Source organism: Arabidopsis lyrata (genome assembly GCF_000004255.2).
Source record: "Arabidopsis lyrata subsp. lyrata unplaced genomic scaffold ARALYscaffold_3, whole genome shotgun sequence".
Taxonomy (NCBI): domain Eukaryota; kingdom Viridiplantae; phylum Streptophyta; class Magnoliopsida; order Brassicales; family Brassicaceae; genus Arabidopsis; species Arabidopsis lyrata.
Genome location: NW_003302553.1, coordinates 3,244,389 through 3,272,299, shown reverse-complemented (window position 1 = coordinate 3,272,299; position 27,911 = coordinate 3,244,389). Strand labels below are relative to the sequence as shown.

Sequence of the window (27,911 nt, the reverse complement as noted above, 5' to 3'; positions counted from 1 at the left end):
GAAATGTTTTATGTAGTAAGCCTAAAACACATGAATGAACTAAGTTTTAAAAACTCAATATTATTTAAGCGAATAGAAAAATTGAATAATATAAATGATCAGATATAAATAAAAATATCCGTTATTGTGTTCCGCATTGTGAAAAGAGAGAATTAAATATAAAAAAACAATTCGCTCTAAAAAAACTGTTTCCCTCCAAGATGTAAATTTTTTAAAAAAAAGCTCCCACTCAAAATTTCAAACCCTTATCTTTGACAAATCTTCTCCAACAATTTTCTTCCTTGTTCAACCTCTGGATCTCCGTGTATATATATCTTCCACAAGTTATTCACCATCGCTACCTAAAAACCACAAGCAATCTGAAACCTTTCTCCTCTTTTTTATCTTGTTCACATCCCCACACCCACAATCTGCCATGGCGACTCTCAAAGCTTCGTTTTTGCTCAAAACCCTCGACAGTGACGTCGCCGGGGATGTTCTCTCGGATCTGGAACGTCGTGGGTCAGGTGCTATTCATGTTATCATGGGTCCTATGTTTTCTGGGAAATCGACCTCTCTCCTTCGCCGAATCAAGTCAGAGATTAGTGACGGAAGGTAAAGTTTATTTCCCATCTCCAAAGATTCTCTAATTGTTAGATCTATCTTCACTTTCTTACAATTCAGAGATCCAATTTTCTTAATTTGGTCTTTTGGTTAAGCAGAAGTGTTGCGATGCTGAAATCGAGCAAGGATACGAGATACGCCAAAGATTCGGTGGTGACACATGACGGAATTGGATTCCCTTGCTGGGCTCTTCCAGATCTCATGTCATTTCCTGAGAAATTCGGACAAGATGCTTATAACAAGGTAATAAAATTCGATGGTTTATTGGTATAATAATGGGTCTTAATTGTCAAGGATCTGCATATTGAAATTGTGTGTTTCTCTTAAAATCATTGGCAGCTTGATGTGATTGGTATTGATGAGGCTCAGTTCTTCGGAGATCTTTATGAGTTTTGCTGCAAAGTCGCTGATGATGATGGCAAAACTGTGATCGTTGCTGGCCTAGATGGTGACTATCTAAGGTGCTTAGTCCTCCTATGTGATTGGATATTTAAATTCTTTTTCTTTAAAACAATTTTGTTGACTGTAAAATGTGGATTTGATTTTTCTGTATGCAGGAGGAGCTTTGGCGCTGTACTTGACATTATACCAATAGCTGATTCTGTGACTAAGCTAACTGCAAGGTGTGAGGTTTGTGGACATAAAGCTTTCTTCACTCTAAGAAAGAATTGTGACACCAGAACTGAGCTTATTGGTGGAGCTGATGTCTACATGCCTGTTTGTCGCAAGCATTACATCACTAATCACATTAAAGCTTCTAAGAAAGTGTTTGAAGATTCTGACAAGGCAAGACCTGAATCCTGTGTTGCTGCTACCATCTAACTATAAATGATATGGAACAAGTAACATCTGTTATAGTGAAATTTTCTTCTTTTTTGCTTGTTTGGTTTTTTTACTGGTCTGGTTTATCCTCAATGTTGTCTTTGAAATACACTTGTGATGTTCCTTGTATATAAATATAAGTTTGATGCTTTCTCTATATCATCTGGTCCATGTTTTATGCTTTCTACTGGCGATATCCACCAAATTTTCTAATCGATTTTTATACTTTCATGATTCTACTGGGTTCCTGAAGCAAAACCTATTGGCATAATCTGTTACACAGCCTGTTAGTACTTAGTTGGTCTAAAGGGTACCTGATCTCTCTCCATTTTCCATGACTTTGGTTTCTCGAGTTGGACTTACAATTTTACTTATGAGAGGTTGTTGTGTGACAGAAGCATTTCTTTCATCAGATCCTGATCTGATACTTGTGGATTCGAATTCCTCCATTGTTGCATGGCTCTATCTGCTTTAAGAAACACTGTTTTTTTGATCCACCTTCATCACTGAAAGGGATCTCTAGGGAGCAATTATTAATGCCAGACAAGTCTCCACTGTTGTGAATCTTGAATCACCCTTTGGACCAGGACCATAGGTCTTGACATTTATGTCTACTTCATGCTGCAGTGAAGATTGAAACTCTTGTTGCAGTCGGTTCTGTCTCCTGATTTTATTGTAAAGATACACAAACATTAATGAATAATTGACATCAAGCAATTCCAAACTCTTGAGGGGAACCTGAAAATGAAGAGAGAACAATCTTGGGTATTAACTAGCTTGAATCACACAAAAGGGTACTAAAATTCAGAGAAGCTACAAATGAAGCATAAGCCCCAAATTTTTCACTCAAGGATATTGAGATGATGTTGTAATATTGAAGTGCGTAGCCTGGGAGCATAAAGGAGCTCCTAGGAGAAAAGAGAAGAGGTGGAAGTCAAAATTACAAATTGGAAGATAGATAGCATTCCATTTAAAGAAAGTCAAAAGCACTTAGTACAAGTTAATGTAGTACAAGAAGAAGCCTCTTTGTTGCCTCTGTGAGCACCAAAGCATTCAACAACAGATAATCATAACATTCACACCATCAAGGCGACCTTGTCTCTGAGCTGGTCCCATCTTTGCCGAATCTTGAAACACTTCTCACACTCTTAGGAGTCACAGCACCAGGGCTTGCTCCACGATAACTTGCACGAAGGCTCTCATCAACAGTAGAAGATGATTTAGCTATTGCCCGTCTGAAAAACTTCTGAGCAGCAGGTGAAAGTGTCCTAACATTTGGACTTGCACTTCCACTTCGATGAGGAGATGGCAACGGAGGTTTCTTAAACATACTATTTGATCTCTCTCTAATTTTTCGCGATGCATCCCTTGATAATGAATGTGCCCTTACATCTCTAGGAGGTGCAGATGGAATGTTGTAGTGCGGTCCATCAGCACTACCACCAATATCAATAGGTGTATCCTCGGGATCTAATCGCATTGGTGTCCCATCAATTTCACCCCATGTTATAAATGGTGATTCATCAAGACCTGGAGCAGGAGAAGGCGTTCTAACAAAACTATACCCATTATCTGCCCTCTTATCTGATTCCACATAGAAAGGATTTGGGGTTTTCCTTAAATCATCAAGATCATATCTCTTAGATTTGTCTCTGTCCCTACCTGAGATATGCATCGGGGAAGAACCTGCGATTGGAGTGTAGAGAATCTCAACTGAGCCATCTTCTCTTGGCCTAGAATCCATAGTCTTCCCATGAAAACGAGTGTTCCCTTTAACAATCTCCTTTGTCAATCCAAGTAATCTCACTGCCCTTTCAGCCTCAGTTAAAGGCGCCTCACCCCGATCAGCTGGATGGTACATCAGAAGATTCTTCGCAGTATATTTCCATCCTTCTAAAGTGCTTGGTGGCTGATCAGATGTACCATACCCATCTGTAATCCTATCTCTCTTTAAATCCTCAATCGATTTCCCATCCTCCTTTTCACCTTCAAGGAGAAAGCCATACTTCTCCTTCTTCTTCCTATTTACCTTCTCAAGAATCTTCGAAAAGCTATCATTATCCTCACTTGTATATCTCCTAAAGAACTCATCTAAGGACAAATTTAGATCTATATCTCCATCTCCAGCATCAGCATCTACTTCACCACCATGAAATTCTCTACCAGATACTCCAGGAGTTCTAGGGGTTTTACCATCGAATTCATCTAAAGGAGTAAAATTTCTGAGAAAAGTAGATCCAGGAGTTTGAGTTTTACCCTCGGTGTCCCCAACATGATGATTCGCCTTCTTTCCACGCCTCTCGATAATCTTCAACTGGGCATCTCGGATTTGAATCGGGTCACGGGTTTTAACCGCTTGGATCCAATCGAGCCGATCCCTAAGCTTAGTTATATCCGGAAAGTAATCACGCTCGATGATCTTCTCGATTGCTTCAACATACGCATCTTCATCAAGAACTCTCATCCGTTTTCTAGGGTTCCGAGGAATGATCTCCGAGAAAGAACTGCGAGGCGTCGATCGGATGGTATCATCGGAATAAGACGACGGCGATGGAGAAGAAATCTGCCGCGGAGAATGACCAGGCGATAGAAACATCTTGAATCAGAAGCACGCGAATTCAAAAATCGTGGATCGGACGAACTTTGTCGAGAATTCGGACACTAGGGTTTGTTTTTGGGTAGACAGGAAAAACAAAACGATGGTCGATGATTGTTTGTTTCGGCGAGGATATTCCTTACCAATCCGATTATACGCGTTTAATTTCCAGATTATTACACTATTTCCCCATAGGTTTCGATTCCTTTTATTTTTTACCCCGTAAGAAATAAAATCGTTGTTATAACCAAAATATGAGGACTATATTACAAATAGCTACTACGTAATATAGACTGTATTTGGCCAAAACGTTATCTTTTCAAAGTCGGTGACGCTATTTTTTTTGCTGACATCTACATGATCACTCTCATGTTTGGCTCAAATGTATGAGTTTTTGGCAACACTTAGTGTGAAAGCTTGCTTCCATCAAATTATGGCCCCAACACAGAAACAATCCTGTGCAAAATTTGAATACAACGGCCACAATACTTCACACACAAATCCAACCTTAATTGATTCCAAGATTTTTTTTAATACAAACAAAGGGAGACAATACAAACATCTAAGGATTGGATCTGAAAGGATTTCGCTGGTTAGATCTTGGATCTACTCTTGGCGAAGAAGAGGCATTGTATCCATGAAGCATTTCTCTGATCTTTGAGTACATCACTGCTTGTGACGCCTCACCACCATTTCCACCACTTTCTTGCTCTTTTATCTTTTCAAACAGATACTCTTTCTCTGCCTCTGCCTCACTCAGCCTCAGTTTCAAGTAGTTACTCGCGTATTCCTCTTCTGTTTTTTCCTTCTTCGCTTTCACAATCCTCTCCAATCTCTCTGCTTCCACTTTTGCTTCGTTTGCTTTTAACTGAAACATCTCTGCCTCTGCTTGCTTCAGCCTCACTATCCTCTCCACCTCTTCTATCTGTTGTTTCTTCTTCTGCCTCTCCATCTGCAGTTCCGCCACTTGCTTTGCTTTCTCTTCCACCTCTCTCTCGCATTCCTCAAGCCCCATTCGTGCTTTCTTGTACATCCTCGTCTTTTCCTCACCCACTATCTCCATTTTCCTCAGTGTTTCCTTTACAACTTCAGCAATTCGGTTGCATGCATCTTGAGGTGCTATTGTTCCCCCACCTTCTCCGTTTTCAAGGCTCTTTGGAGAGTCCAATTCAATTTCTTCACACACAAAACATGGTTAGGTCTAAAAAGAGTAAACCCTTATCATATAACAGTAGCGAGTGGGCTTACCTTGGAAAAACATCAGTATCAACTTGGCAGCTGTTGCTTCCGCCAGTCCACCTTTAATCTTGTCAATAAGTTCCTCACACTTCCAGAATAGTTTCCGGCCTTTTGTATCTTCGCTTCCACGGAAAATCCTACTCACGAAGTCTAGTTCCTTCATCAAAGATTCCCTATCCCAGTTTGGTGCACAGTGCTGAAACACATCTTTAACCCACCCCAGCAATTCAGAAGTATGGTTGCAGGCTCGACACTTGAACAACATTTCTCCCATCCCAGATACGCTCTTGGGAGAAACTCCCATCGAAATCTCTCCATCCCTAATAGCACAATCCGTATGAGTCCAATGAGAACACACGTCGCAGCCAATCCAGCGGCATGTGTTGACCGCAAAGTCAAACTTGTTACAGATCACACACATGCACAGGTTGCAGAAGCCTTTCCTATTAGCGCATATATCACAGGGACAACCATCAGCCGGTAGTTCGTTTTGGCACGCTATGTTTCTGCATCTCTTGTACACAAAGATCTCGATGAGCGATGACTGAGAGAGATTGATGTTTGGGTGCAAGAATGCTTGGATTCCAGTGTTTATAACCACAAGGATTTCAAGCTGCACTCGGTGAGCCCTGACAAGTGTCTTTGAAGTTAAATCAGATCTCGTCTGGACAAACTTCTGCAGAAACATAAACTCATCTATAGGCTGGGCACCATTTCCCTCAAGGATAGCCTTAAGGCCGTTCTTTAACTCGTCGAGATTTTCTTCTGGTAATCGGTGCATTCTCTCAGCGACTATGTCAACTCTTTCCCTAGCTATGTCCCGTAGCGATACCTTATCAGCAATGGAAACATGGCGGATGACAAGTTGATCATGAGAGTCAGGCCCTCTCTTTCCGCTCTCTGTCTTATTTCCCATAATAGATTTTGAGGTTGGCCAAGTTTCTTGAGAGCTAGCACTTTCAGCTGGTGATTCACGAACAATGCCAGAATTAGATCGTGACAAGTGGGGATCCGAAGATACAAGTGAAAGAGATGTTTGCAATTGCTGACGTGGAGGTAGCATCTGGTGAGGAAGATTGGACCCAGATGATGTTCCCATCAATCTAGTGCTGCAGACACCAAGATAATGTAAATGTCAGATTCATCCCAAGATTACTACTAGTCTACTACTGAGAAACACATAAATCCCATGAATATTTGACCAACAAATCACATACTAATTAAGGAAAGCCCAAATCATTTTGCAAAATCCCTAGAAATCCACCGACAGATAAAACTACATCTCCTAGGTTCAAATTGAGCTGAGATGATGATCAATCACTAGTGGAAGCTCAAAAAACACAAACACAGAACAGAGTAAACACAAAACAAGCGCTAGAAAAAAAACAAGTTGCTCGAATCTGTATGCCTCGTAGATTATACGCTATAAAAGTCAAACACGAATCTTCAAAAAATCAGAAAATCTTTCAAGTACCAAAATACATAGTCATAAACTGAATCAACCCTCAAAACAACGCATCCAACTCGATCTCGAGAGTTATCGACTCTATTTATCACCGAATTTTCAAGACCAACCAGCCTCGAACTCAACAACCAAAACATCCAAATACGTTTGCTGTATTCGCCTCAGACATAAAAGAAAGCACCAAACAGAAGAAAAGGGAAAAAATGACTGCCGGAAGGAGCATCGGAAACATAAAGACTCACCGGAGAGGACGCCTGGGAGAGGACGAACGAGGAACCGTGAGAAACCCAAAGACAAAGGGAAAGATAAATTAGATTTTTTTTCTTTCTATCGAGACAGAAATATAAAAAAAACATACAGCTGCCAGTTCTTAATCTCTAACGGTTAACTTGACCAGCCGGTAACCTTCGACTTGTGTTGACTTTTTAAACGCGTTCAACGTTTGAGTCGAATCTGTCCAAACAAAGTTTTAAAACCAACCCAATTTGAACGCTAACAACATCCTGTATTTAATTTACAATTACCATATGTCCCAATATTTTAATCTCTAGTTTTAACTCGGAACATCTTTCTAAAAACAACCCCAACTGAGGATTTTTTAATGGTTATTAAATTATACCGACGAGGATCAACGTAAACTGGAACAAAAACAAGCTCAAAATCAATTATTAATCTCTCCATAGAGATAGATGATCATTGGCTCATCGCCTATTGTTGCTAAACTCAGAGTTTTGGGGTTCTACTTTTACTGCTACTACTAATAAAAGAAGAAGAATATGATGAGAATCGTAGCGTGACATAAACATTAAGCTTCTCTTCATTTCTTCCCATCCACTTCAACTGGTTCAACCACTTCAGCTTCAAACGTCTCTGCATCGTGAGAATGTGCCATCTGCTGTTGCTGCGGCTGTACCTCAGGGCTTGACCATTTCGCGGAAAGAGCTATACCCATCATTTCATATATCTTCCCACCCAGCTCTGCTGGATTCTCAGGCTGTACGTATTGTGAAACACAACAATTAAGTTTTACCAATCTTTACTTATTTCATTTCTAGAGACAACAAAAGATAAAAAGACTCTTAATGTAGAGTAGGACTCACCGTGAACCCACTAGAAACTAGTGCTGCGTCATACATAAGATCTATGGCTCTCATTGCATCTTCGTCATTTGGGTTACTATTGTAAGCAGCCTGCAGGGTGAAAGAAAAAACCAAGTCAAGACTCAAGAAGCGGCTCTTAAATGTATTATAATAGCCAGGCACAAGTTATGATAAATGGTGACTTCACATTTATGTTCTTGATAATCGAGTGGTCGGGATTGATCTCAAACACTCTTCTCCCTTTCATGAACTCAAGGCTTGTTGTGTCACCAGCTGATTGTGCCTTCATTAGCCTGTCGACATAACATATTCTGTGTTAGTTCACCAGAAGGAAAAAGGGAGAAAGGAAATCCTTGCTTAAGAAAAACGTCAGATCTTACCTCTCCATATTGGCTGACCAACCAAATTTACCAGATACAAGAACACAGGGGGAAGAACTAAGACGGTTGGAAATTTGAACACTGGCAACCTTATCACCCAATCGTTTCTTTATCCAATCACAAGTCTGCCCAAACTCTTTTTTCACTGCTGCCTCTTTCTCCTCGTTCTTGTCTCCTGTCAATACAAGATCATAGCCAGAATTTGTTATTATACGTAAGTGAGATTACCTGACATGCTAAATCAAGGAATTACATCAGGCACTTGCCTAGATCCAAGTCTTCCTTGCTGATATCTACAAAATCCTTCTCCTTATAAGCTTTTAAACTCTGTACCGCAACTTCATCAATAGGCTCTACCAAATATAATACCTACGTTCACAAGACAAAGAAATACAAGTCAATCACCTCTGAGCTAATAGGAATATAAGCAAGGAAGAACAAAACGTGGCCCCATTCAAAGAACGACACATACTTCAAGTCCCTTCTCCAGCATCTTTTCGAGGAAAGGTGCATTCTTAGCACTTGTAATGCTGTCGGAAGCAATGAAATATATGGCTTTCTGTTCAGGTTTCATGTTCTCAACATACTCATCCAAGCTGATCATGTCATTCTCACTCTGGGAGGAGAAAAATCGAAGCAGTGGCGCTATACGCTTGTGGTTTTCACGGTCCTCGATGCATCCCAGTTTCAAATGTTTGCCAAAATTCTCCCAAAACGTCTCATAGTCCTGTATAAGTAAACAATGTCATTTTCATTCGTCAGAAAAATCATCACCAGAACATAGCAGTTATTTTTTAAAGGGAACTGAAAAAAGATAAACTGTAAGCGAAGGGGAACAAGAATTCTGAAGCATACTTCTCTGTTTTCACTTAAGGATATACCCAAAATCATATCAAAAGCCTTCCTCACTAGACGTTTCTTCATGATCCGCACCTTGGAGACACAATACAAAATCGAAAGCTTAACATCGCATAGCACTTTTACGAAAACAAAACAGAACATATACCATAAAGGCATTGCATAAGAATTGGATATTAGCACTTACAATGCGACTTTCTTGAAGAATCTCACGGGATACATTAAGTGGGAGATCATGCGAGTCCACAACACCTTTAACAAAGCTCAAGTACCGAGGAAACTGTCAACAAACACCACAAAAAAAGATTCAATATAATTAGTAAGACACAGGTTTCTTGAGAGAAATTTGAACCACAACAAACAAAACTTTTCTCACCAGCTCCCCATCGAAATCATCTGAAATGAAAACTCGTTTAACATAGAGCCTTATGTTCTTTGTCTTTTGATTGACTATGTCATCCTTCCCCGTTGGTGAAACAGGTGGCACATATAGGATAGATCTAAACTCGACTTCGCCCTAAGCATTGCCAACAGGAGAATCACAGAGCATTATATATTTCTGTGGATCATCTTACAAAGCATAATCTAATTCGGTTGTTTAATGGATATATCCAATTCAATAAATGTGTTCCCTCGAAAATACCTCTGTCGTGAAATGGGATGATGCCAATGGGTCCAAATACTCATTGAAAGCTTTTCGGTAAAACTCATTGTATTCTTCTGTTGCCACCTCCTTAGGGTTACGCAACTGCAACAAATAAAATACACTGTTGAATTGATTCTATCTTGCTGATTCAGAGTGCACTCAAAATACATCGACCAGTCCTTACCCAAATCGGTTGTGTCTCATTTGTAAGCTCCCAATCCCAATATCTCTCAACAACCTTCTTGGTCTTCTTCTTTTTCTGTTACAAGAAAAATAGTCCCCAACTCTAAGCCAACTTTTCTTACACATCTAGCTATCTTCTGATGCTGATCAAGGTATTTCTCAGAACAGACAAAGAGAAGCAGGTGTACCTCAGTTTGGTCATCTTGGTCATCTTTTTTTGTTTCAGTTGGATCATCTTCAACCTCAACCTGCAAAAGAGAGAGCCAAATATACAAAGCCAGGTAATAAGATAAGAATATTAGTTGCATCTGACACAAAAGTACATATGTTTAAGCTCAGATATCTGCCAACTCTGGTGATCATACCTCTTTTGTGTATCCTTTTTCCTGCCACGTGTAAATAGGGAAAGAAACAAATTGGGAATAGTTTTTCACGAGCTTCTGAATCCGCTCAGGATCTGCAAAGTTTTTGGCTTCTTGCTGTATTGGGGAAGAAATAATAGAGAAAATTTAGGATGTCAGGTCTTCTGAAGGAACAAATACTCAGGGTTGATCTACAAATTAAATATCAAAGCATAACGAACCTTCAGATGCAAAGTAATACGAGTTCCTCTAGGAATGAGAGACTGTGGATCAGTATCTTCCTGAATGGTAAAACTGCTTGAATTTGCTTCTCCTTCCCATACATACTGCTTTTCAGACTTAGGGCTCTTGGTTGACACAATTACCTTCAAAAGATAGATAGATGTGGATTACCGTATTGAGTTGGTGGAGAGGTGAGTATATCAATAAAGGAATCAACAGACATCACAACGTAAGAACTTACCCGATCTGCAACCAAAAATGCTGAATAGAATCCCACACCAAATTGACCAATTAAATTGTTGTCACCACCTGCATCCTTGCTATCCTGAAATTGTTACAACTATGCTTAGCTGATCCAGTGATTCCACGAAATTTAAATGGGAAATAAAAGTATCAGAGAAACCAGTAAGACCTTTAGAGCTTTCATGAACTTGGCAGTTCCACTTTGAGCAATAGTCCCAAGACAGTCAACTAATTCTTGCCGTGTCATACCAATACCAGAATCACTAACAAAGTGAAAAAAGCATATTAATTATCTACTTACCATTGCTCACACGAAATCAAAACATTCAAATCAGAAAATAATAAGGCATACGTGAGAGTTATGATTCCATTCTCCTTGTCTGCATAGATACGTATATCAAGATTAGGAGCATCTTTTGAAAGCTCAGGGTTGGTAACGCTCAAATAACGAAGCTTATCCAATGCATCACTTGCATTACTGTTGAACAACAAATCAAGTAAAACATAGATTGCCAACAAAGTAAGTAATGTGGTCGATACACAATGACATTACGAAACCAAAAGGATAGAGAATAAACAGATACCTAATAAGCTCCCGAAGAAACACCTCCTTATTGCTGTATAAGCTGTTAACAATAAGGTCCATGAGGCGACTAACCTGCCATCCGTTTCAAACATTAGTGATACACACAAACTTGGTCACAAAACAAGAAATCAACTAAACACACAAATTGTACTTACTTCAGCTTGATACTCGAATTTCTCAGCCGGTGGAGGAGCTTGCGAGGAAGAGTCTGATGCTGCTGCACTGGATTCGTTCCGGTATCCCATAAACCAATTGGTTTTCATGTTCAATTGAGCCAATGACCCACTTTTCGTAGATTTTCCATTGATTAAAGATGAGTACCATCTCGATTCAGTGTTACTTCTCTTCACATCCTAAGACGAGAAAAATAAACAGTGACACTGTAAAATATCCGATCATAAGAAAGCCAATTGGCGACTAAATCGAGACCCAAATTTAAAGAGTATCGATGTTCAGAGAAAACAAAATCCAAAGCGAGGAATTCGTGAAGGAAATTGAAATGAATACCGTGGCAGATGGGGAAGAGCGGGAGGTGGAAGCTGCGGCGGCGACACGGAAGCTTCGGTTACCGGAGCGTAGGAAGGTAGAGACGGAGCGCTTAGAGAGCCTGATCATAGTCGCAAACTTCTAAAAACTCGGAGAGAAACGAAACGATGGTGGATTTTGATTTCGGTAGCACTGAGCTAAAGAAGAGAGACGAATGGGTTTTAGTAGGGTTTTTTAGCCGAAGGCGAAGCTTCTGGATTGAAGGGCAATTTCGGTATTTAGTAGGTAAGGGTAAAAAATTACTGTTTGGTTTTTCAATTTTTTCATCTTTTCAACAATTTTATTAAATTGGCCCATTAGAAAATCTGTATATTCATTACTGTTAAATTGAAATTCATTTCTCAATTTTCATTCCCCAATTTTGGTCCTTTTGTTTCGGGCTAGAGGGCCCAACAGTACATGAGGGATAAAAGAAAAGGAGGCCCATTTGACCACAAAACTCAAACAACCGCATGATTGATTTCTATAATATTGGATTCGTGATTGTTTTTTCAATTGTAGTTCCCACGGAAGTCCAAGGAAGAGTTGTCGATTCGTTGGAAAGGACGCCGAAGCGTCCTATTCGTGCTTTCAAATATCTATATTGTTTGGATATTGCGCTTACGGTGGTCTGGGTAATGTTGAGATTATTTTGTTTAAGTGAGTTTAAGAGGGGGAAATGGAAACAAAAATAAAATTAGTAAATTCGTGAATGCTTTTTTTTTTTTTTTGTTTTTTTTTTCATACCTCAGCTGCTATTCAGTTAGCTGAATACATTCGAACGTTGGGTGGAGATACAGAAACGGAACACCTTCTCGAAGGGTGATGGAGTCACCACGTGAGGTATGAAATGTCTTAATCGTTTCTAGCATTTGCGAGATGTAATGGTTTTATTTTTTCGTTGGCATTTAAAAACCAATAACTAAACTAGAACAATTGTGGATTTCATGCTTCCACCAGGTGATGAGGTCGAAGGTGCAGAGTTCCAAAACTCGTCAATGAATGAATTCATCCGAAGAAAGGTGTGCCTGCTGTGAACAAAAACATATATCTTATATTATTAATCTATGGATGTGATGTTTCTCTGTGTTAAGTTTTTGTTTATCGGTGGTTTGAACAGAAAATAGTTATGTATTCAGGATGAGTTTGTTGTTGTTTATGTCTCAGCGCTTGATTTCTGCGTTTTTGGATGTTTTTCTTGATACGTGTGTTACCATTACTGTATATGATATCGCATTCATTCGCATACTTCATCGGTGTTTATTTTTGATTCCAATGGAGAAAAACGTGGGAGAATCTCTGAGAAATTTGACATTGAATAGCCAATTGCTAGAGGGTTCTTGATTCCGACCTCTTAGTTTGAAAATTAGAGATTTTGGATTCATCTGAGATTATGTGTTTAGATTAATTGGGTTTGTGTTCTAAAGTTGTTGTTCAGGATGAGTTTGTTGTTTTCTTCTTCTTCTGATGAAATCACATCATGTTATTGAATACGATTCATTTTCATCGCTTATCTTCTTCTGGTGGATATATCAAACCAAATTTTATTTAAAAACAAGAAAATTGAGTTTTTGACTTGATGTAATTAGTCATTTTTGTTTCGGATAGCTGACGAAACAAAACCAAATCCTACTAATTCAAACCAATTCCATAAATTCAATATATAATTTTATGTTGACGGAAAAGAGAAGAGAAAAAAAAAAATCAAAATTGATCAAGGCCCAAAATAGTATTAGGAGAGATAAAAGAAAAGGGCCCATTTGACCACAGAACTCAGGAGACCCATTATTTTAATTAAGAAGACCCATTATTTTTCCCCCTTTCCGAGAGAGAGAGAGAGAAACGAACCCTAATCGCCGATAATGATGCGTCCGCTGATGAATCTGAGACCCGTCGTATCACAGGTTGGGAGATGTATGGGATCTCGCCGCAATGATTTTTGTTCAGCGTCTACTAGTGACAAAGGTAAATTGTTCTCTGATGAATTCTAATGAAATCCGCGAGTTGATTGTGGGATTTTGATTTTTCTTTCGTTTTTCTTTGGTCATCATCATCTGTGATTCTAGAGGTCAAGGTGGGACTTTTCGATTGGGTATTTGTTCGATTTTTACCTCTCTAGTTGGGATATAGCGTTGCAGGTATGGAGAGAGAGATCTTATTTCCTTAATATTTCCTCGACAGACTCAAACTTTATTTTTTATTTTTTAATAATCAGCTTGTTTGTTGATTCATGATTTATTTTGTATCAAGGTCCTCTTGTATTTTATGATACAAAACAACAAAAGTAAAACAAGAACTTGAAATGACACATTGTGTCGTCCATTGCTTATTACTTGATTCTCCTGAGTGTTTTTTTATCTCTTTCTTTCAGAAGTTGAGGGAGATTTATGGGGAATCTACGGAAATCCACGATCTTAGGGATGAGATGTGGTCTGGTCTAGGGAAAAGTGTTTGCTCTCGGGGGGAAAATATTTGGTCCTATCTAAGTGACAATGCTGCAAGGAAGTGGGGTGTTCGAAAACCCTAATGTATCTTCAAGCTTTGTTGTGAGATGACATAATAGATGTTGATTGCATACTTGATATCCAGATTGCACAATTGAAACAAGCAGATATCTTTCAGAAAGTGGAAGAAGAGAACCCTCAGATAGATGAAGAAGAGATCATTAAGAAGACAGGAGGTTCGTGGTTCTCTTGGAAAATCTCCTCAAGTGAAGACTAAGCCAAGAGTTTTAAACTATTTTTGGGAAGTTTTAGTTTCAAGAAGAAGCAAACAAGACAAACACAGTCTTTAAACCAAGTCATACCCAAAAATTTCTAAGAATTGTAAAACAAAAGGTTATCTACATATAATGAACCCATCAAGGATAAACCTAATTAAAACCTTATTGGCTTGTATAAGAAATCGTATTGCTTTAGATTGTGTGCAATGTACAAAATAACCAATATGAAAAGACACCAACACCCAAACGCTATCCCAACAAAAACATGTACCAAAAACACATTATTATTATTGGATCGGATCACGAAAGGGGTGAGTATAAGAAATCCAACCAAAAATGTGATATGTCCAGCTGCGGTTACACGTATCAACGGTTGATTAGACAATATGAACAAGGTTTGGATTAAAGTTGTAGTGAGGATAAGCATGATGAAGCTAATTGTACCATCTAACATGTCGAGAGAGAAACCATATCTATAATAACTCATACAAATTAGCATTGCATATGCGGTGATGAGTATGCGATTTATGATTCTTGTGTACACTTCTTTCCAGATAATTCTGCCATGCCTAGATTAAGACAAAAATATCATAACCAAACTTCATAATGAACTAAATTTTTGTTGTGTGGAATGAAAGAAACTCACATGACGATAAATCTGATTCCTCGTTTGAACATGTCCCCCCTTTCTATAAGATTGATAGACAGGAAAAAATACGGTAGAAGAGTTCTTGTCAAAACTTTATGTTGGTGGCTAAGCTCGAGACTTTTGATAAAGATGATATGTATTACAGTAGTTTGTATATATAATTAAGAGACAACTAAAATTATTATGGATTGTAACTTGTAAGCACTGTCAATAATAAAATAAACAATTAATGGAAAGAGATATAAGATGCAAAAATCTCAAAGATAATTGTTAATTTTAAAGATTTTTACAACTTTACATCACTTTCCATTAATGTTTCTTTTATTTATTCCATAATTTTACTTAGTCTACATATTGATGATAAATCTATCATTATATGATTTTTTTTTTTGGTAAGTATCTATCATCCTTATGATAATACTTTTATGTAATTATCATATTAATGATAAATTCAATTGCAAAAATATTTGTAAGAAATAAATCATTATCTATTTTCTCTTAAAAGATTGTGGTCGCTTCCCATTGTTTGTCACTTTTGTGAAGATAAAAGCGGACTCGATAAGAGATTTCGTCCAAGAGGATAGGATACTCAACGTGCTAATCTCCAAAGAGGAACATGAAATGAGCTATATGCCAAAAGCCTCTACCATCTTTCTCGGAAAATTTGGACCAATAGAATGTTTGAATGGACGCTATTTCTGAAAATGTTAACCACCAATGTTTACTTGAATAATTTTTAACTTTGTGACCTAAGTTATCTTATTAGTGTCCAAAATTATTGGAACATGTTAATTAACTAGATTTGCGGGGCTATAATTTTTTTAAAAAAAATCTAAATATAATTAGTTTTGTTTATTAATAGAGAGTATAATATAATATTTCGACCTATTTTATAAATGTACCATCCATATATCTATATTAATAGTTTTGAGTATATTAATTGTGTTTTAGGTTTAAATGGTATATCTATATATAGTTATATACACTTAAACGACATTTGGCTTTCTTCTTCTTCGTGCCTCAGTTTAAGAGAAAGATTTTTCTTACGGTACACCGAGGAGCTATTATTTTTAAAAAAAGATTTTTCTTCCTTAAACTTCCAAATCTAGATTTTACCCCGCGGTATACCGCGGGTCGATTTTTTTACAACTAAAAAATTATTTTGCAAAATTTTAAGTTGTATTTGTTTTGTTAATATTGTTTATTTTGTTTAGTGTTTCTGATTTTATAATTAAATTTTGATTTTTAATTCTAGGATTTCATCCATCGTATATTGTTTAATATTGTTTAATATTAATATTGATCTAAACCTGTTGCACCATATAACCCCGTCCCGTAAAATTAAACATCATTTGTTATTTTTTTTGAATAATATTTGTATCCACTACTGGTCGCAGGTTCATGCGGATAAGCCCGTAGAGAGTTGCGGATTTGCGGGTCGACCCGCCAAAAGAGAAGCTATCTTTTGAAACTCTTTGTTTTGTTTAGAGGTTTTAAGAAAATATCCCTAAAAAATAATTTTCATTATATGAAAAAAAAAGAAATAGAAGAAATTATAGTATCAACATTCCCGATTTTTACATCACTCGTTACAATTAATTTTTTTTTTTGCAGATAAAAATCAGAAGTTAACTAAGTCGAGATTTTTTAAAAGATTGTGTAGAGATGAGGATAGGATACTCAACGTGCTAATCTCCAAAGAGGAACATGAAATGAGCTATATGCCAAAAGCCTCTACCATATTTCTCGGAAAATTTGGACCAATAGAATGTTTGAATGGACGCTATTTCTGAAAATGTTAACCACCAATGTTTACTTGAATAATTTTTAGCTTTGTGACCTAAGTTATCTTATTAGTGTCCAAAATTATTGGAACATGTTAATTAATTGGGGAGAGCACAATTTCATAAGTTTAGTTTCTTTCTATACTCTCGATATCGCCTAGTAATTTTACATATAATCAAATTACTACTTTGAGATTAGTCACACTATTATTATCTGTCACATAAAATATTGCACAAGCCATAATTAAACATCTGAGAGCAAGCTTTGTATACAGCAAAGTACAAAACGCATAACTATTTTTTTTTCCGCTTGCAAGATTTTACCAAGCCAAACAGCTTTTTGGCTTGAGTTTGTTTCTTCCTAGTGCATGTGCCACGAACAAACCCAAACCAAAAAAAAGGACAAGAAAAGAAGAGAAGAGAGACAAGTACGTACATAAACAGCCAAAGTGTAATGTCAAGATTCAAGCTTGAGAGATACAACACGAGACTGTCGGTTGCGTTTGGCTGCCTTAACAAAGACTACGGATAGACAAGACGGTGCCCACCATGGCCGTCGAACCCTCTGCTCACCTTTCAAGCAAGCCACTGTCAAAAACACATTTCTTTCCTTAGTCAAAATCCTTTAGCAACTTAAGCTGAGCGATAGAGAGAGTACCTTTAATCCTTCTGAGTTCTTTACAGAGGGTAATGAAGTCTCCCCACTTCATGTGATGCCTCCTTATGAAGTGAAGGATCTGCTCGGTTGTAAACACAGACATGCTTTCTAGATATTCTCCATTGACACCATTTTCTTTGAAAATCTGGCGGTAGCCCCCAAGGTTTATCTCCTCGAGCCAAGACCCAACATCCTGAAGAAAAAAGAACAAAGCTTCTCATCTACAAGATGCTCGCTATTACAAAAGAGCAGAACTAAGAAAATCCATAGTAGGATCTGATCAAACAAAACCAATCAGCAACACACAACCTCCAGCTTCTCCATATGAGTGGACTAACTCTATCTACATTTCGTATGAGGCACACGTTTATATCCAGTTTTGATCAGCTTTTTCAGGAGTTTCTATTTGCTAGAAGAGCAAATCAACAAGTGACACATGGGAACATCACTCTACACACCAGTGATACCATTTCCAAGTATAGCTACATCAAGAAACACATGGACTACAACTACAGGGAGAAGTAACATTCTAAACTTGAATAGGTAGAGGTATAGCAAATTTTAGCTTGGATGATGTAATTGCAATCAAAGGTGAGATTTATTCTTGTAACAACAACCAAGAGTACCAAAAGATGTCCTAGTTCTTAAGAATCAATCTGTGTAAGTAGGATCCAACAAGAAGAACAAGCCTAAGGAAAACTAGGGTCATACCTGAAAAAGATCAAATCAACCCTGTTACGGGTTAAAATAAGCTGAATTGGGATCAAAAATAATAAACATGATTCTGCAACAACAAGTCTGATAATGAAGAGCTCAATTCCAAGAAACATGCGAATTGAAGAAGTGATGATCATGAAAGGCTAATACGGATACGAAGAAGGAAGGAAGGATTGATTGGTTGAAATTACCTCAACAGTCCAGATGAAGAAATCAAGGGGCTCAGGAGGATGTTCTCTGGTCATCCTTTCCTCTGCACAAAAGTCACAATACAATTCACCCACAATCATTATTTTACAAAATCGCAAACCATCACATGAATTTCGTGGAATCAAAATCGAAAAACGAAACACGAATTCGGAGAAGAGAAGGGGTACCGAAGCGACAGGTGTGAGATCCGAAATTGAAGGGCTTTGATCTGAGTAATTTCTTGGGGAGAGAGACAGAAGAAGAAGAGGAACGGGATTCAGCCAACTTACAGTGCAAAAATGCGTGAATTTTTAGGGTTTGAGGATGAGAGAGGGACAAATGGGTCCACCAAGTGAAAGTGTGTGCTTTTTCTCTCTCTTTTCTTTTTCTATCTTTCCCACTCCACGCTCCTTCTCCCGCCTCCACGCGCCACCGTGTTCCCGTACCACGACCATTTTTAGGAAATAAATCTTTTTCAGTTTTAATATTTTTAGCAATACATCTTTTACTCTCTAAGTTAACTTTTTTACAGTTAAAACCTTAAGTCGTCGTTATCAATTTGTCTGTCTATTAGTGTATACGGTGAAATCATGGACTAAATATATTTATTTGATCATGTTACAAACTCTCATACTGTATATATTAGTAGGTTTGACTCTTTTTTTCTATAATGAAACAAAAAATGAGCTAGTGGAAAACACTTATTAAGCTTTCTTTTTCAATTAGTTAACCGACTAATTTGCAAATTTACTTTTAAATTGTTTATGCAAGTCTAGTCACAATTAAAATATGGAAACCGATGTTAGATGATGATTAGTAATCAGATATTATTGATAGTCCATCGAAATATTTCGTAACTTCGTTTAGTTTTGCCATTTGACTTTGGAATCTCTTTCTATTTGCTCCTTTTTGTTGTTTCTCTTCTTGTTGTTGTTATGTACCATATCATAAAATTCTGCCAAAGTAGTAGATGACTAATAACTAAATTTACTTCGTCAGCTGTTATGAAAAGTGTGAAATGAAGGAGGAAACAAATATGAATAGTTGGATTTGGGAGATTGCAGAAAACAGTTGAATGTTTCAAAGTCATTTTACCAAACCCAAAGCTGAGATACACGTGACCCACACTGCTCACACACTCTTTTGACCTTTGAGCTTAATCATGGACCACCAATCTTCTCTTCTTTCCAAGTCCACTTCATTTCATTTGCTGACCTCATCTCCATTCTCATTTCTCCTCCCAAAATATCACAAATCCTTTTGTAACTTGTTATGTCTTTCACTTTCAACACAGAGACAGATCCAAGATGCATTCACAAGGAACCCCCCTCTTTTAATAATCCCTAAATGAGATATAATGTTACTATAATGGCAAAAATATCACCTTTTCTAATACACAAAGCATGCAACATTAGAACAGAGCAAAAAGGATTTTGATTAGCTACTCTGTTCTGACTTCATAAAGATTTTCCACAGATACAAATATTGTTGATCCCTTGCTAACATGTTTGATCTTGAACCTTTGATTCACTGAGACTCAGAGTCAAGATTCGTCATCGGCTGCCTCTGCAGCTGAAATCTCAGAATCAAGTTTGCTCATTAGATTCTCTGTCACATGCTTGGCCACAGAGATCATGTCAAGGATGACGCTTGGGTCTAAGCCAGACCCGCCTCGTTTGGTTAACCCACATATATGGCCTGCCCGATTCACAGATATCGATACAGCTGAGCTCATCTGAGACTCCTCTTCTGCTGTTGCATCAACTATGTAATGCGTTCCCACCTGCAAAAACCAAGGACATGCATTTTACATGGATAGTAAAAGATTAGTGAAATGTACATAAGAAGATGTCAATGTGAATCAAGAAAATTGAGATTCAATTACTTTTGTTAACGTGACTATGACCGGGACACTGGAAGTGTCAAATTGTAGATACTCCTCGTCGCTGATGTCAATCTCTGGTTGCTCATCATCTGCTACTTCAGCTGAAACATTGACTTTTGGGATGGCCGTGTTGGTTAAAGCAGCCTGCAGGAGCATAGTCAACAAGTGCATCAAAGCATGTGATCAGCCTCGAGGAAAGATGACTTTTGGGTTGCTTAAACTATCAATTTGCAACATATCGTAAAGCTACTAAAACCAATAACAAGACATATACATTGAGCTCATCTATATACACTTCACTAAAGACCCGTTCCCTTTCTTTTTTCTATATTCTCTGGACTTTCCTTTCTCATGATCCTGACTGATGGGTATGATTTACTCACTACCATTCGCAACTAAAACCTAGGGCTAAGGGTCCAGAGAGAAAACTAAACACATCACAAGAATTACCTTAATGGCAGCACCCAGGGCATCCAATAGATTCCCATCCGAACTAATGACTAGGCCATCAATATAAAGGTCCCAGCAAACTTTTCCTTCTTTGATTAAAAGCGAAGATAAATTTATTCCAGCTCCTGATACCAAAAATGAATTGCTATTAAACATTACAAACTGAAACCGTAACATTGTGCAGGCAAAAAAAACATTGCATAAACATGATTGCAGACCTGCTCCACTTTTGCCACCCAGAAGACATCTTTGAAGAGCCAAAGCAAGCTCAGAAGACAATTCCTCACCTCCTCTCCCCTACGCAACAATATGTCACAAAGAATTAGCCGCCTAAAGACTTCACACCGTAGAATTTAGGATATTCCGAAGAAAAGTTATAACAACCAAAATCTCAAGTTGAACAATTCCAATAGTAAGAGAAACACCAAGAGAACGATAGAACAGATGTGACAAGTGCTAGATAGAACAAAAACCAGGTGATATCATAGAAAAGCTCACCCCAAATGTCGGTTCAGCTGTTGGACTGCAATCAATGAAAACTGCAACCTTTCCTTTATCGGGTTGGAGTGAGCTTGGCCTCCCAATTTCAGCCTGCAAATACAAAAGATTACTGGGTAGAGTAGCACTTGTCATTCAACAATAGAACAGTAGCAGAGAGACCAAAGGAAGTACCTTTACACTAGCAATCACATCGGTTCCACCTATCTTAACTCTCGCTGAACCATTAGCCTAGAGCCAACAAAAACAAGAGAAGAAACGTATCTGTCAAATAACTGGGGAGCAACAATGAGAAGCGGACGAGCTCTAGGAGATTACATTACCTGCGGAATAACACCGGTTTCAACGTAGATAGGACGGTAAGTCAATCTTTTCCGACCATCAGTTCGAAGATCTTGAGCAATCCCACCTTTAACAAAATGTTGTTCCCCAAGAGAAAGCCCCACCATAATTACTACACAGAGATCAACACAACATCGATTCCAGAAAACGAATTAGATCAACTGCTGAAGAATTTCACCCGGAACTTCAAGGCTCACGGATTGGTGCTAGGGTTTAAGAGACAGCTCAAACAAAGTAGACATTTTATACAGCACAATCAAAACCCATTAAACTTATTTACCTTCCCGGAGAATTCAATAGAAGACACAACTCTGAAGTTTTCCGGTGACCGTCGCGGCAACTTTGGATTGGTTAGGTTAAGAGACGCGACAACAGACAACTGCCGTAGGGTTTAAAGATGGCGTGAACTTAATTATTGACAATTGATAAGGGTAATTTCGTCATTTACCGACTTACCATTTTTTGCTTTTAGCGTTTGCTCTTCTTCTGGGTTCTTCAATCTGCCGGGAAGAAAGTGCGAGCTTGGTGCCGATGGGTCGTTCGAAATTAGCTTCTCGTCCTGCTGAAGAAGACCTGAATACAGGGTTCGTATAAAGTTTCGTTCTTTGTCCATTTTAGCTCGAAGTCGTCTAGGGTTTTCTCTGCTCAATTACTTGTCTTTGCGAAAACATTTCAATCTCTGGTAATCCACTTAGCTGTGTTTGATTATCTGAAGTGGAGTTCTTTTGGTACTTGTGGCTGTTTCAGAAAATCGAAAAGGAAAAAGATATCTTCGGGTCCTGAGAATGCAGGGGCTTCAGTTTCCACCGGTAGGTTTCCGTTTACTTGAGCGATTAGATGTGATGCTGATGTGCCTAAGTTCTTATAATTTTGCTGCGGATAGATATGCATTGATGTATCAAGCTGCCTTCGCCAAAAGTTCTTACATTTTTGGATGTTTCAAAAAGTTCTTACAGTATATTCATTACCGATATATTGTAGGAAGTGAAGCTGGGAATGAGAGGAAAGCTGGCTTTTATTGTTGTAACTATTGCGATAAAGATCTGTCTGGTTTGGTTCGTTTCAAATGTGCTGTTTGTATGGACTTTGACCTTTGTGTGGAATGCTTTTCTGTCGGCGTTGAACTTAATCGTCACAAGAACAGTCACCCATATCGGGTTATGGTTAGTTTCCAACGCCGAGTAGTATATTTGAAATCTATTGAACGCTCTGTCAGCTGAGTAGTAATTAGATAGTGATTGTGTTTTAAACAAAGAAAATGTGTCTATGGTTATATTTTTGTTTGTATTGAATCTACCCTTCTGTTTGACAGGACAATTTGTCTTTTCCTCTTGTTACTTCTGATTGGAATGCCGATGAAGAGATACTCCTTCTTGAGGTAATCATTAATCGTTTCTAATTTCATTTTCTTCTGATTGTACTCTCCCATGTCTATATAGAGATTCCATCTGACTATTGGGAAGTGTATTTACTGTATTAGGCCATTGCCACATACGGGTTTGGCAATTGGAAAGAAGTTGCAGACCATGTTGGCAGTAAGACAAATACAGAATGTATTGATCACTTCAATTCTGCTTACATGCAGTCACCATGCTTTCCACTTCCGGTAACGATTGATGAAAACACATGATCGTCAGATAGTTGACCCTAGCTTGTTTACTTACTCAAGCTCCCCACTCTGTAGGACTTGTCCCATACAATTGGAAAGAGCAAAGAGGAGCTGCTTGCTATGAGTAAAGAGAGTGCAGTCAGAACAGGTCAGCTTTGAATCTATTAGTGGGTTTTTCTTGTTGATTTGGGACTCGTTTATTAACCTTTACTGAAAAAAGGAGGACACTGTGCTCATTTTACGGTATGTCACAGAATTACCTGCACTTGTGAGGCTATCTCCAAAAGAAGAGTTGCCTATGTCAGCTGAAATCAAGTATATACCTATGCTTGTAACAATGGTTTCCCTACGTGTACAATGTTGAATGCTCCTTTTTTTAAATACTTTTATGTTTCAATGGGCAGACACGAAGCTTCAGGGAAGGACAATGCAATAGATCCACCTTTGCCTGCCTTAGCTGGAGGTATGTGACATTTCTTATGAATGCTTTTATCTATACTAAATTGTAGACGTTATTTGCTCTTAGATTTATGGCTAAGGAGTAAGGTCGCAAATCATCCGTCTTTCGTACTTTGACCTCAAATATTATTTCTTCCATGGTTCCAAATGTAAAGTAATGCTTTTTTTGGACAGTCAAGAAGAAAGTCAATGTACCGCAGGCTAAGGACATCAAGTTGGAAGGTTTGTATATACTGGAACAAGTTTGTATGCAAAGTGATATTTGAAGGGAACCAAAACTAAATGTATTTACAAAAAAAAAAAAAAAAAAAAAAAAAAAACTAAAGCTAGTTAACGGCCCTTGTGTCTCAGCTGCAAAACAACAATCTGACAGGAGTGTCGGGGAGAAGAAACTCAGACTTCCTGGAGAGAAAGTTCCATTAGTAACAGAGTTGTATGGTTACAATCTAAAGAGGGAAGAATTTGAGATCGAACATGACAACGATGCTGAGCAACTGCTCGCAGACATGGAATTTAAGGATTCTGACACGGATGCTGAGCGTGAGCAGAAGCTGCAGGTGCTTCATATTTACTCGAAAAGGTACACTAGTCACAGGTACAAAAATTGTTAATCCGTAGAAGTTTTTTCATAAGCCAATGCTACAGCCAAGATTGTGCCTTGACTTTGTTGGCAGGCTTGATGAGAGGAAGCGGAGGAAGGAATTCGTTCTGGAAAGAAACTTGTTGTACCCTGATCAATATGAGATGAGCCTTTCAGCAGAGGAGAGAAAAATATATAAAAGTTGTAAAGTCTTTGCGCGGTTCCACTCCAAAGAAGAGCACAAGGAACTGATTAAGAAAGTCATTGAGGAGCACCAAATTCTCAGAAGAATCCAGGATCTTCAGGTTTGATGCTTATAATTTTACCAAGGTTGAGAACTGGATTACAAACTCAATTAGGTGGGAACATTAAGTTAACCTTCTAATAAATGTTGTAGGAAGCTAGAACTGCTGGTTGTAGGACAACATCAGAAGCAAATAGATTTATAGAAGAGAAGAGAAAGAAGGAAGCTGAAGAAAGTGTGCTGCTGCGACTAAACCATGGTGCACCAGGCAGTATAGCCGGTAAAACATTAAAAAGTCCAAGAGGGTTACCCAGAAATTTGCAGCCCTTTGGTTCTGACTCACTGCCAAAGGTCACACCTCCAATAATATATAGCGGTTTGGACACTTGGGATGTTGATGGTCTCCTTGGAGCTGACTTGCTCTCTGAGACCGTATGAACAATAATTTTCCAACTTAGTGCTTCTCATCTTATTTGTGATTTTGTTGATTTCTTGACATTATTCCCATGGTTTGAGAGATTGAAAGTATGTGCTTTGTGCAGGAAAAAAAGATGTGCAATGAGACCAGAATACTGCCTGTACACTATTTGAAGATGTTGGATATCTTAACAAGCGAAATAATGAAGGGGCAGATAAAGAAAAAGTCTGATGCTTATAGCTTCTTCAAAGTAGAGCCGAGTAAAGTAGACAGAGTATATGATATGCTGGTTCAGAAGGAAATAGGTGAGTCAACATGACTCATTAGCTTCATGGTCCTAACATATATTAGCCATGTACATATATAGGAAGGTGATGTTGGTTTTGGTTCCACATCTTATTAGTTTTGACAACTTGACATTGTCTGATTGTTATCTCCTTCGAAGGCTGTTTCAGATCTTTTGATACAACGCTTAAATATAATGCCAAATATAATGCCTAAAGTCATCAGTTTTTGTTATATAAGATCAAAAAAGTCTGAGACATTGCATCAGTTTTCAGGAAAAACCTACTCAATAAAACCAGATTCTTGGGTGACAAGAAACTACACTGAATCAGATTGCCATCCAACAACAGATAGAAATCCAAAAACGCAATCTACATCAAGCTGGTTATTAAACCAAAAGCTTCACCATTTCTTAAGTTTGCCACCTTTGATTCCTCTCCCAAGGCTTGAAAACACCATCATGAGAAACATATTTCAAGTACAAGAAAAACCCACGCAGCAACTTCAATGCTCTTGCCTTATCAACACCAACCACAAGCTTGTATTCTTTTTCGAAATCAGGGAAACTTTCTAGATAAGATTGTCCAAGTTCGTCAGTCTCATAATCAGATTCTCTCCCCTTTCGTAGTTCTCTGCATCGAGTCATTTTTCTATGGATTGATGCGTAACGATGGAGCAGCTTCAACTCTCCTTCGTCATATGGTTTTTGCAGAACATCCATTAGCTCCTTTCTAAACCAACTACTACTACTTTCATCCTCTTTACTTCCTTCATCTAGATCAACAACTTTCTTGGACACCACAAACGGTGTACACTCCTCTCCATCCAAAAACGGAGAATCACCCATGGCAATTATATAATCAGACCAATCATGATCTGGTTCAACCTTCACTTCTACTAGTGGATCCATTTCAGGGACCATTGTCGATTCTTTTAGAGTATCCAAATCAGACTGATCTTTCTGAAGATTTTCCATTGGCTCAGTTGTCGAAGAATCTCTAAGAGAATCTACAAGCCATGTGAGGTACCTCATGTAATTCTTATCCACAACCGCTTCACTCCCATCCTCATTCTTATTCTTTCGCCCTACAAAAACTTCTTTGCTCCTTGAAGAAGTCTCAACTACATCATTAACCTCTGTAACTCTATTTACTCGCTCCATGCGAACAACCTCTGAAGTCTCTGCAGCAACCCTCATGTTGTCTTGTTGAATGTCTTCTTCAGTTCTTCTAACCAATGGAACATCTCTTCTTAAAGTATCAGCCCCGAGCTCGTCATGTTTCCTCTTTCTCCCTTGAGAAACTGTGTGGTCTCGTTGAATGTCTTCTTCAGTTTCAACCAATGGAACATCTCTTCTTAAAGCATCGTCATTATTCCTCTTTCTCCCTTGAGAAACTGTGTGGTCTCGTTGACTGTCTTCTTGAGTTCCAACCAATGGAACATCATCTCTTCTTAAAGTCTCAGCCTTTGACTCTGAAAGTTTCCTAACTTTGTTGTCTCGTTGTTGAGTGTCTTCTTGTTGGGTTTTGAGTGAAGGAACATCTCTTGAAGTCTTTGCAGCTTCTAACTCAGCAATTCTCCGCTTTCTTCGTTCAGCAACTCTGTTGTCTCGTTGAATGTTTTCTCGGATATTAACTCTTTCAGCCTTAAACCCAACAGTTCTCCTCTTGCCCTGTTGATGAACTCTGTTCTTCACTGGATTCTCATTCCCAAGCTTTGGTCTCTTTGAATCACAAGAAAAGATCTTTAATCTACGAATGTCAGATTCTCCATTGTCAACCTCAAGGCGAGGAGTTAAACTGTCATTATCACCTCTTCGAAGATGATCCAAGAACACGTTGTAGTCCTTATCAATCATAAGATCATCATTATCATCTTCGTCAAGACAGATAATTGGAACATCGATTTTTTCAGACATTGGACGAGTACGCATAAACCTTCTATATCCATCGTCAATCACAATGGCTTTCTTCTTCATCCCAATCAACACTCTATTAAAAAGTCGAATAAACTAGAAAAGATTAGGGAATAATTATGTAAGGAAAACCCTAAAACGATCAATCGGTTGTCGTTAAAACCATAATGCAGAAAGAAACCATGAAAGCTAGAAAGACAAAACAAAGAAAGATAAAAAGATGAAGAAACGTAGAATTCGAGCATACCGTTTTAGAGCGACTCTGCTTGTGATTTGTTAACTCAAAAGAGCGAGAGAGAGAGAGAAATAAGAAAAGAAACGGAAGAAGAATATATATTAGGGTTTAAATGCAGATCAAATTTAGCTTCAACAATTAAGGAAATTTTGGAGAGAAAGAGAAATATGAAGAGACGTGAGATAAGACTTGAGAGAGGCTACCAATGCTATGAATTATTATGACTTATCAGACAGACCTAAGGAAAATCTTTCTTATCAGCAATCAGAATCCACGTCATATAGTATATTTTTCTCACCTCAAGATTTAGAAATATCGCATATCTAAATAAATAGTTAAATAACAATAATTCGATATACGGAAAATAATTGTATTTTATGATTTGTGGGAGAGTGGGCAAGAGCATGCATTGGGTAGTTAGTTTGGTGAGAACGCTTGAGTA

General features: G+C 38.1%; 8 protein-coding genes and 1 long non-coding RNA gene across 11 annotated transcripts; 2 read left to right on the top strand and 7 right to left on the bottom strand.

The window, feature by feature from the left end:
* The first annotated feature begins 203 nt into the window (after positions 1-203).
* On the top strand, positions 204-1,582 carry LOC9318619 (thymidine kinase a). Its single transcript, XM_021032034.1, has 4 exons — positions 204-594; positions 702-846; positions 943-1,064; positions 1,161-1,582. Exons 1-4 carry the CDS (start codon positions 416-418, stop codon positions 1,423-1,425), a joined length of 711 nt encoding a protein of 236 aa, XP_020887693.1. The 5' UTR covers positions 204-415; the 3' UTR covers positions 1,426-1,582.
* A 625-nt stretch (positions 1,583-2,207) lies between these two features.
* On the bottom strand, positions 2,208-4,179 carry LOC9318618 (protein DGCR14). The gene has a single exon (XM_021032033.1). The coding sequence runs from the start codon at positions 4,019-4,021 to the stop codon at positions 2,510-2,512; it is 1,512 nt and encodes a 503-aa protein (XP_020887692.1). The 5' UTR covers positions 4,022-4,179; the 3' UTR covers positions 2,208-2,509.
* A 276-nt stretch (positions 4,180-4,455) lies between these two features.
* Positions 4,456-7,076, bottom strand: LOC9318617 (protein OBERON 1). Its single transcript, XM_002882504.2, has 3 exons — positions 6,968-7,076; positions 5,270-6,369; positions 4,456-5,197 (listed from the first exon to the last, which is right to left on the bottom strand). The coding sequence occupies exons 2-3, from the start codon at positions 6,357-6,359 to the stop codon at positions 4,584-4,586; spliced, it is 1,704 nt and encodes a 567-aa protein (XP_002882550.1). The 5' UTR covers positions 6,360-6,369; positions 6,968-7,076; the 3' UTR covers positions 4,456-4,583.
* A 217-nt stretch (positions 7,077-7,293) lies between these two features.
* On the bottom strand, positions 7,294-11,998 carry LOC9320733 (heat shock protein 90-6, mitochondrial). The gene is made up of 20 exons (XM_002882503.2): positions 11,813-11,998; positions 11,461-11,658; positions 11,304-11,377; positions 11,072-11,197; positions 10,889-10,982; positions 10,718-10,801; positions 10,476-10,619; positions 10,258-10,371; positions 10,081-10,140; positions 9,894-9,968; positions 9,707-9,811; positions 9,440-9,580; positions 9,251-9,343; positions 9,061-9,138; positions 8,678-8,932; positions 8,472-8,574; positions 8,206-8,380; positions 8,013-8,118; positions 7,826-7,915; positions 7,294-7,719 (listed from the first exon to the last, which is right to left on the bottom strand). Exons 1-20 carry the CDS (start codon positions 11,918-11,920, stop codon positions 7,543-7,545), a joined length of 2,400 nt encoding a protein of 799 aa, XP_002882549.1. The 5' UTR covers positions 11,921-11,998; the 3' UTR covers positions 7,294-7,542.
* Positions 11,999-14,820: 2,822 nt separating this feature from the next.
* LOC110230068 lies at positions 14,821-15,377 on the bottom strand. The gene is made up of 2 exons (XR_002333312.1): positions 15,199-15,377; positions 14,821-15,121 (listed from the first exon to the last, which is right to left on the bottom strand). It is a non-coding gene; the product is annotated as an uncharacterized LOC110230068 (long non-coding RNA).
* Positions 15,378-17,156: 1,779 nt separating this feature from the next.
* Positions 17,157-18,965, bottom strand: LOC9318615. Of its 2 annotated transcripts, XM_021031299.1 has the most exons (4): positions 18,738-18,965; positions 18,552-18,613; positions 17,644-17,836; positions 17,157-17,573 (listed from the first exon to the last, which is right to left on the bottom strand). In XM_021031299.1, exons 2-4 carry the CDS (start codon positions 18,603-18,605, stop codon positions 17,443-17,445), a joined length of 378 nt encoding a protein of 125 aa, XP_020886958.1. In that variant the 5' UTR covers positions 18,606-18,613; positions 18,738-18,965; the 3' UTR covers positions 17,157-17,442. The 2 variants fall into 2 exon arrangements, with proteins under 2 accessions (XP_020886958.1, XP_002882548.1); XM_002882502.2 differs by lacking the exon at positions 18,738-18,965 and having other exon boundaries at positions 18,552-18,665.
* Positions 18,966-19,861: 896 nt separating this feature from the next.
* LOC9320732 (exosome complex component RRP42) lies at positions 19,862-22,108 on the bottom strand. The gene is made up of 8 exons (XM_002882501.2): positions 22,005-22,108; positions 21,706-21,836; positions 21,557-21,613; positions 21,383-21,475; positions 21,103-21,181; positions 20,885-21,009; positions 20,435-20,578; positions 19,862-20,332 (listed from the first exon to the last, which is right to left on the bottom strand). The coding sequence occupies exons 2-8, from the start codon at positions 21,829-21,831 to the stop codon at positions 20,093-20,095; spliced, it is 864 nt and encodes a 287-aa protein (XP_002882547.1). The 5' UTR covers positions 21,832-21,836; positions 22,005-22,108; the 3' UTR covers positions 19,862-20,092.
* Positions 22,109-22,161: 53 nt separating this feature from the next.
* LOC9318614 (transcriptional adapter ADA2a) lies at positions 22,162-25,540 on the top strand. Of its 2 annotated transcripts, none has more exons than XM_002884619.2 (13): positions 22,162-22,308; positions 22,472-22,533; positions 22,706-22,887; positions 23,037-23,102; positions 23,205-23,330; positions 23,409-23,481; positions 23,588-23,648; positions 23,738-23,796; positions 23,967-24,014; positions 24,144-24,372; positions 24,467-24,677; positions 24,770-25,048; positions 25,159-25,540. In XM_002884619.2, exons 1-13 carry the CDS (start codon positions 22,256-22,258, stop codon positions 25,351-25,353), a joined length of 1,644 nt encoding a protein of 547 aa, XP_002884665.1. In that variant the 5' UTR covers positions 22,162-22,255; the 3' UTR covers positions 25,354-25,540. The 2 variants fall into 2 exon arrangements, with proteins under 2 accessions (XP_002884665.1, XP_020886955.1); XM_021031296.1 differs by having other exon boundaries at positions 24,144-24,387; positions 25,159-25,536.
* Positions 25,526-27,564, bottom strand: LOC9318613. Its single transcript, XM_021031298.1, has 2 exons — positions 27,482-27,564; positions 25,526-27,310 (listed from the first exon to the last, which is right to left on the bottom strand). The coding sequence occupies exon 2, from the start codon at positions 27,295-27,297 to the stop codon at positions 25,732-25,734; it is 1,566 nt and encodes a 521-aa protein (XP_020886957.1). The 5' UTR covers positions 27,298-27,310; positions 27,482-27,564; the 3' UTR covers positions 25,526-25,731.
* Positions 27,565-27,911: the final 347 nt, after the last annotated feature.

Excerpts from the sequence above, each read along its gene's own strand:
- LOC9318618 (XM_021032033.1), bottom strand. The coding sequence starts at position 4,021 with ATGTTTCTATCGCCTGGTCATTCTCCGCGGCAGATTTCTTCTCCATCG.
- LOC9318615 (XM_002882502.2), bottom strand. The coding sequence starts at position 18,650 with ATGATTGTGGGTGAATTGTATTGTGACTTTTGTGCAGAGGAAAGGATG. Across the intron at positions 17,837-18,551 it reads TCTTCATCTGGACTGTTGAG|GATGTTGGGTCTTGGCTCGA; the intron begins GTAATTTCAACC and ends TTTTTTCTTCAG. Across the intron at positions 17,574-17,643 it reads AGAACTCAGAAGGATTAAAG|TGGCTTGCTTGAAAGGTGAG; the intron begins GTACTCTCTCTA and ends TGTTTTTGACAG.
- LOC9318614 (XM_021031296.1), top strand. The coding sequence starts at position 22,256 with ATGGGTCGTTCGAAATTAGCTTCTCGTCCTGCTGAAGAAGACCTGAAT. Across the intron at positions 22,309-22,471 it reads GAAGAAGACCTGAATACAGG|AAAATCGAAAAGGAAAAAGA; the intron begins GTTCGTATAAAG and ends TGGCTGTTTCAG. Across the intron at positions 24,015-24,143 it reads TAAGGACATCAAGTTGGAAG|CTGCAAAACAACAATCTGAC; the intron begins GTTTGTATATAC and ends CTTGTGTCTCAG.
- LOC9318617 (XM_002882504.2), bottom strand. The coding sequence starts at position 6,359 with ATGGGAACATCATCTGGGTCCAATCTTCCTCACCAGATGCTACCTCCA. Across the intron at positions 5,198-5,269 it reads GATACTGATGTTTTTCCAAG|AAATTGAATTGGACTCTCCA; the intron begins GTAAGCCCACTC and ends TTGTGTGTGAAG.
- LOC9320733 (XM_002882503.2), bottom strand. The coding sequence starts at position 11,920 with ATGATCAGGCTCTCTAAGCGCTCCGTCTCTACCTTCCTACGCTCCGGT. Across the intron at positions 9,969-10,080 it reads ACCAAGATGACCAAACTGAG|AAAAAGAAGAAGACCAAGAA; the intron begins GTACACCTGCTT and ends TTCTTGTAACAG. Across the intron at positions 8,575-8,677 it reads TGCTGGAGAAGGGACTTGAA|GTATTATATTTGGTAGAGCC; the intron begins GTATGTGTCGTT and ends TTGTGAACGTAG.
- LOC9318619 (XM_021032034.1), top strand. The coding sequence starts at position 416 with ATGGCGACTCTCAAAGCTTCGTTTTTGCTCAAAACCCTCGACAGTGAC. Across the intron at positions 595-701 it reads TCAGAGATTAGTGACGGAAG|AAGTGTTGCGATGCTGAAAT; the intron begins GTAAAGTTTATT and ends TTGGTTAAGCAG. Across the intron at positions 1,065-1,160 it reads CTAGATGGTGACTATCTAAG|GAGGAGCTTTGGCGCTGTAC; the intron begins GTGCTTAGTCCT and ends TTCTGTATGCAG.
- LOC9318613 (XM_021031298.1), bottom strand. The coding sequence starts at position 27,297 with ATGAAGAAGAAAGCCATTGTGATTGACGATGGATATAGAAGGTTTATG.
- LOC9320732 (XM_002882501.2), bottom strand. The coding sequence starts at position 21,831 with ATGGTGGGGCTTTCTCTTGGGGAACAACATTTTGTTAAAGGTGGGATT. Across the intron at positions 21,476-21,556 it reads ATGTGATTGCTAGTGTAAAG|GCTGAAATTGGGAGGCCAAG; the intron begins GTACTTCCTTTG and ends TTGTATTTGCAG. Across the intron at positions 20,579-20,884 it reads CCCTGGGTGCTGCCATTAAG|GCTGCTTTAACCAACACGGC; the intron begins GTAATTCTTGTG and ends ATGCTCCTGCAG.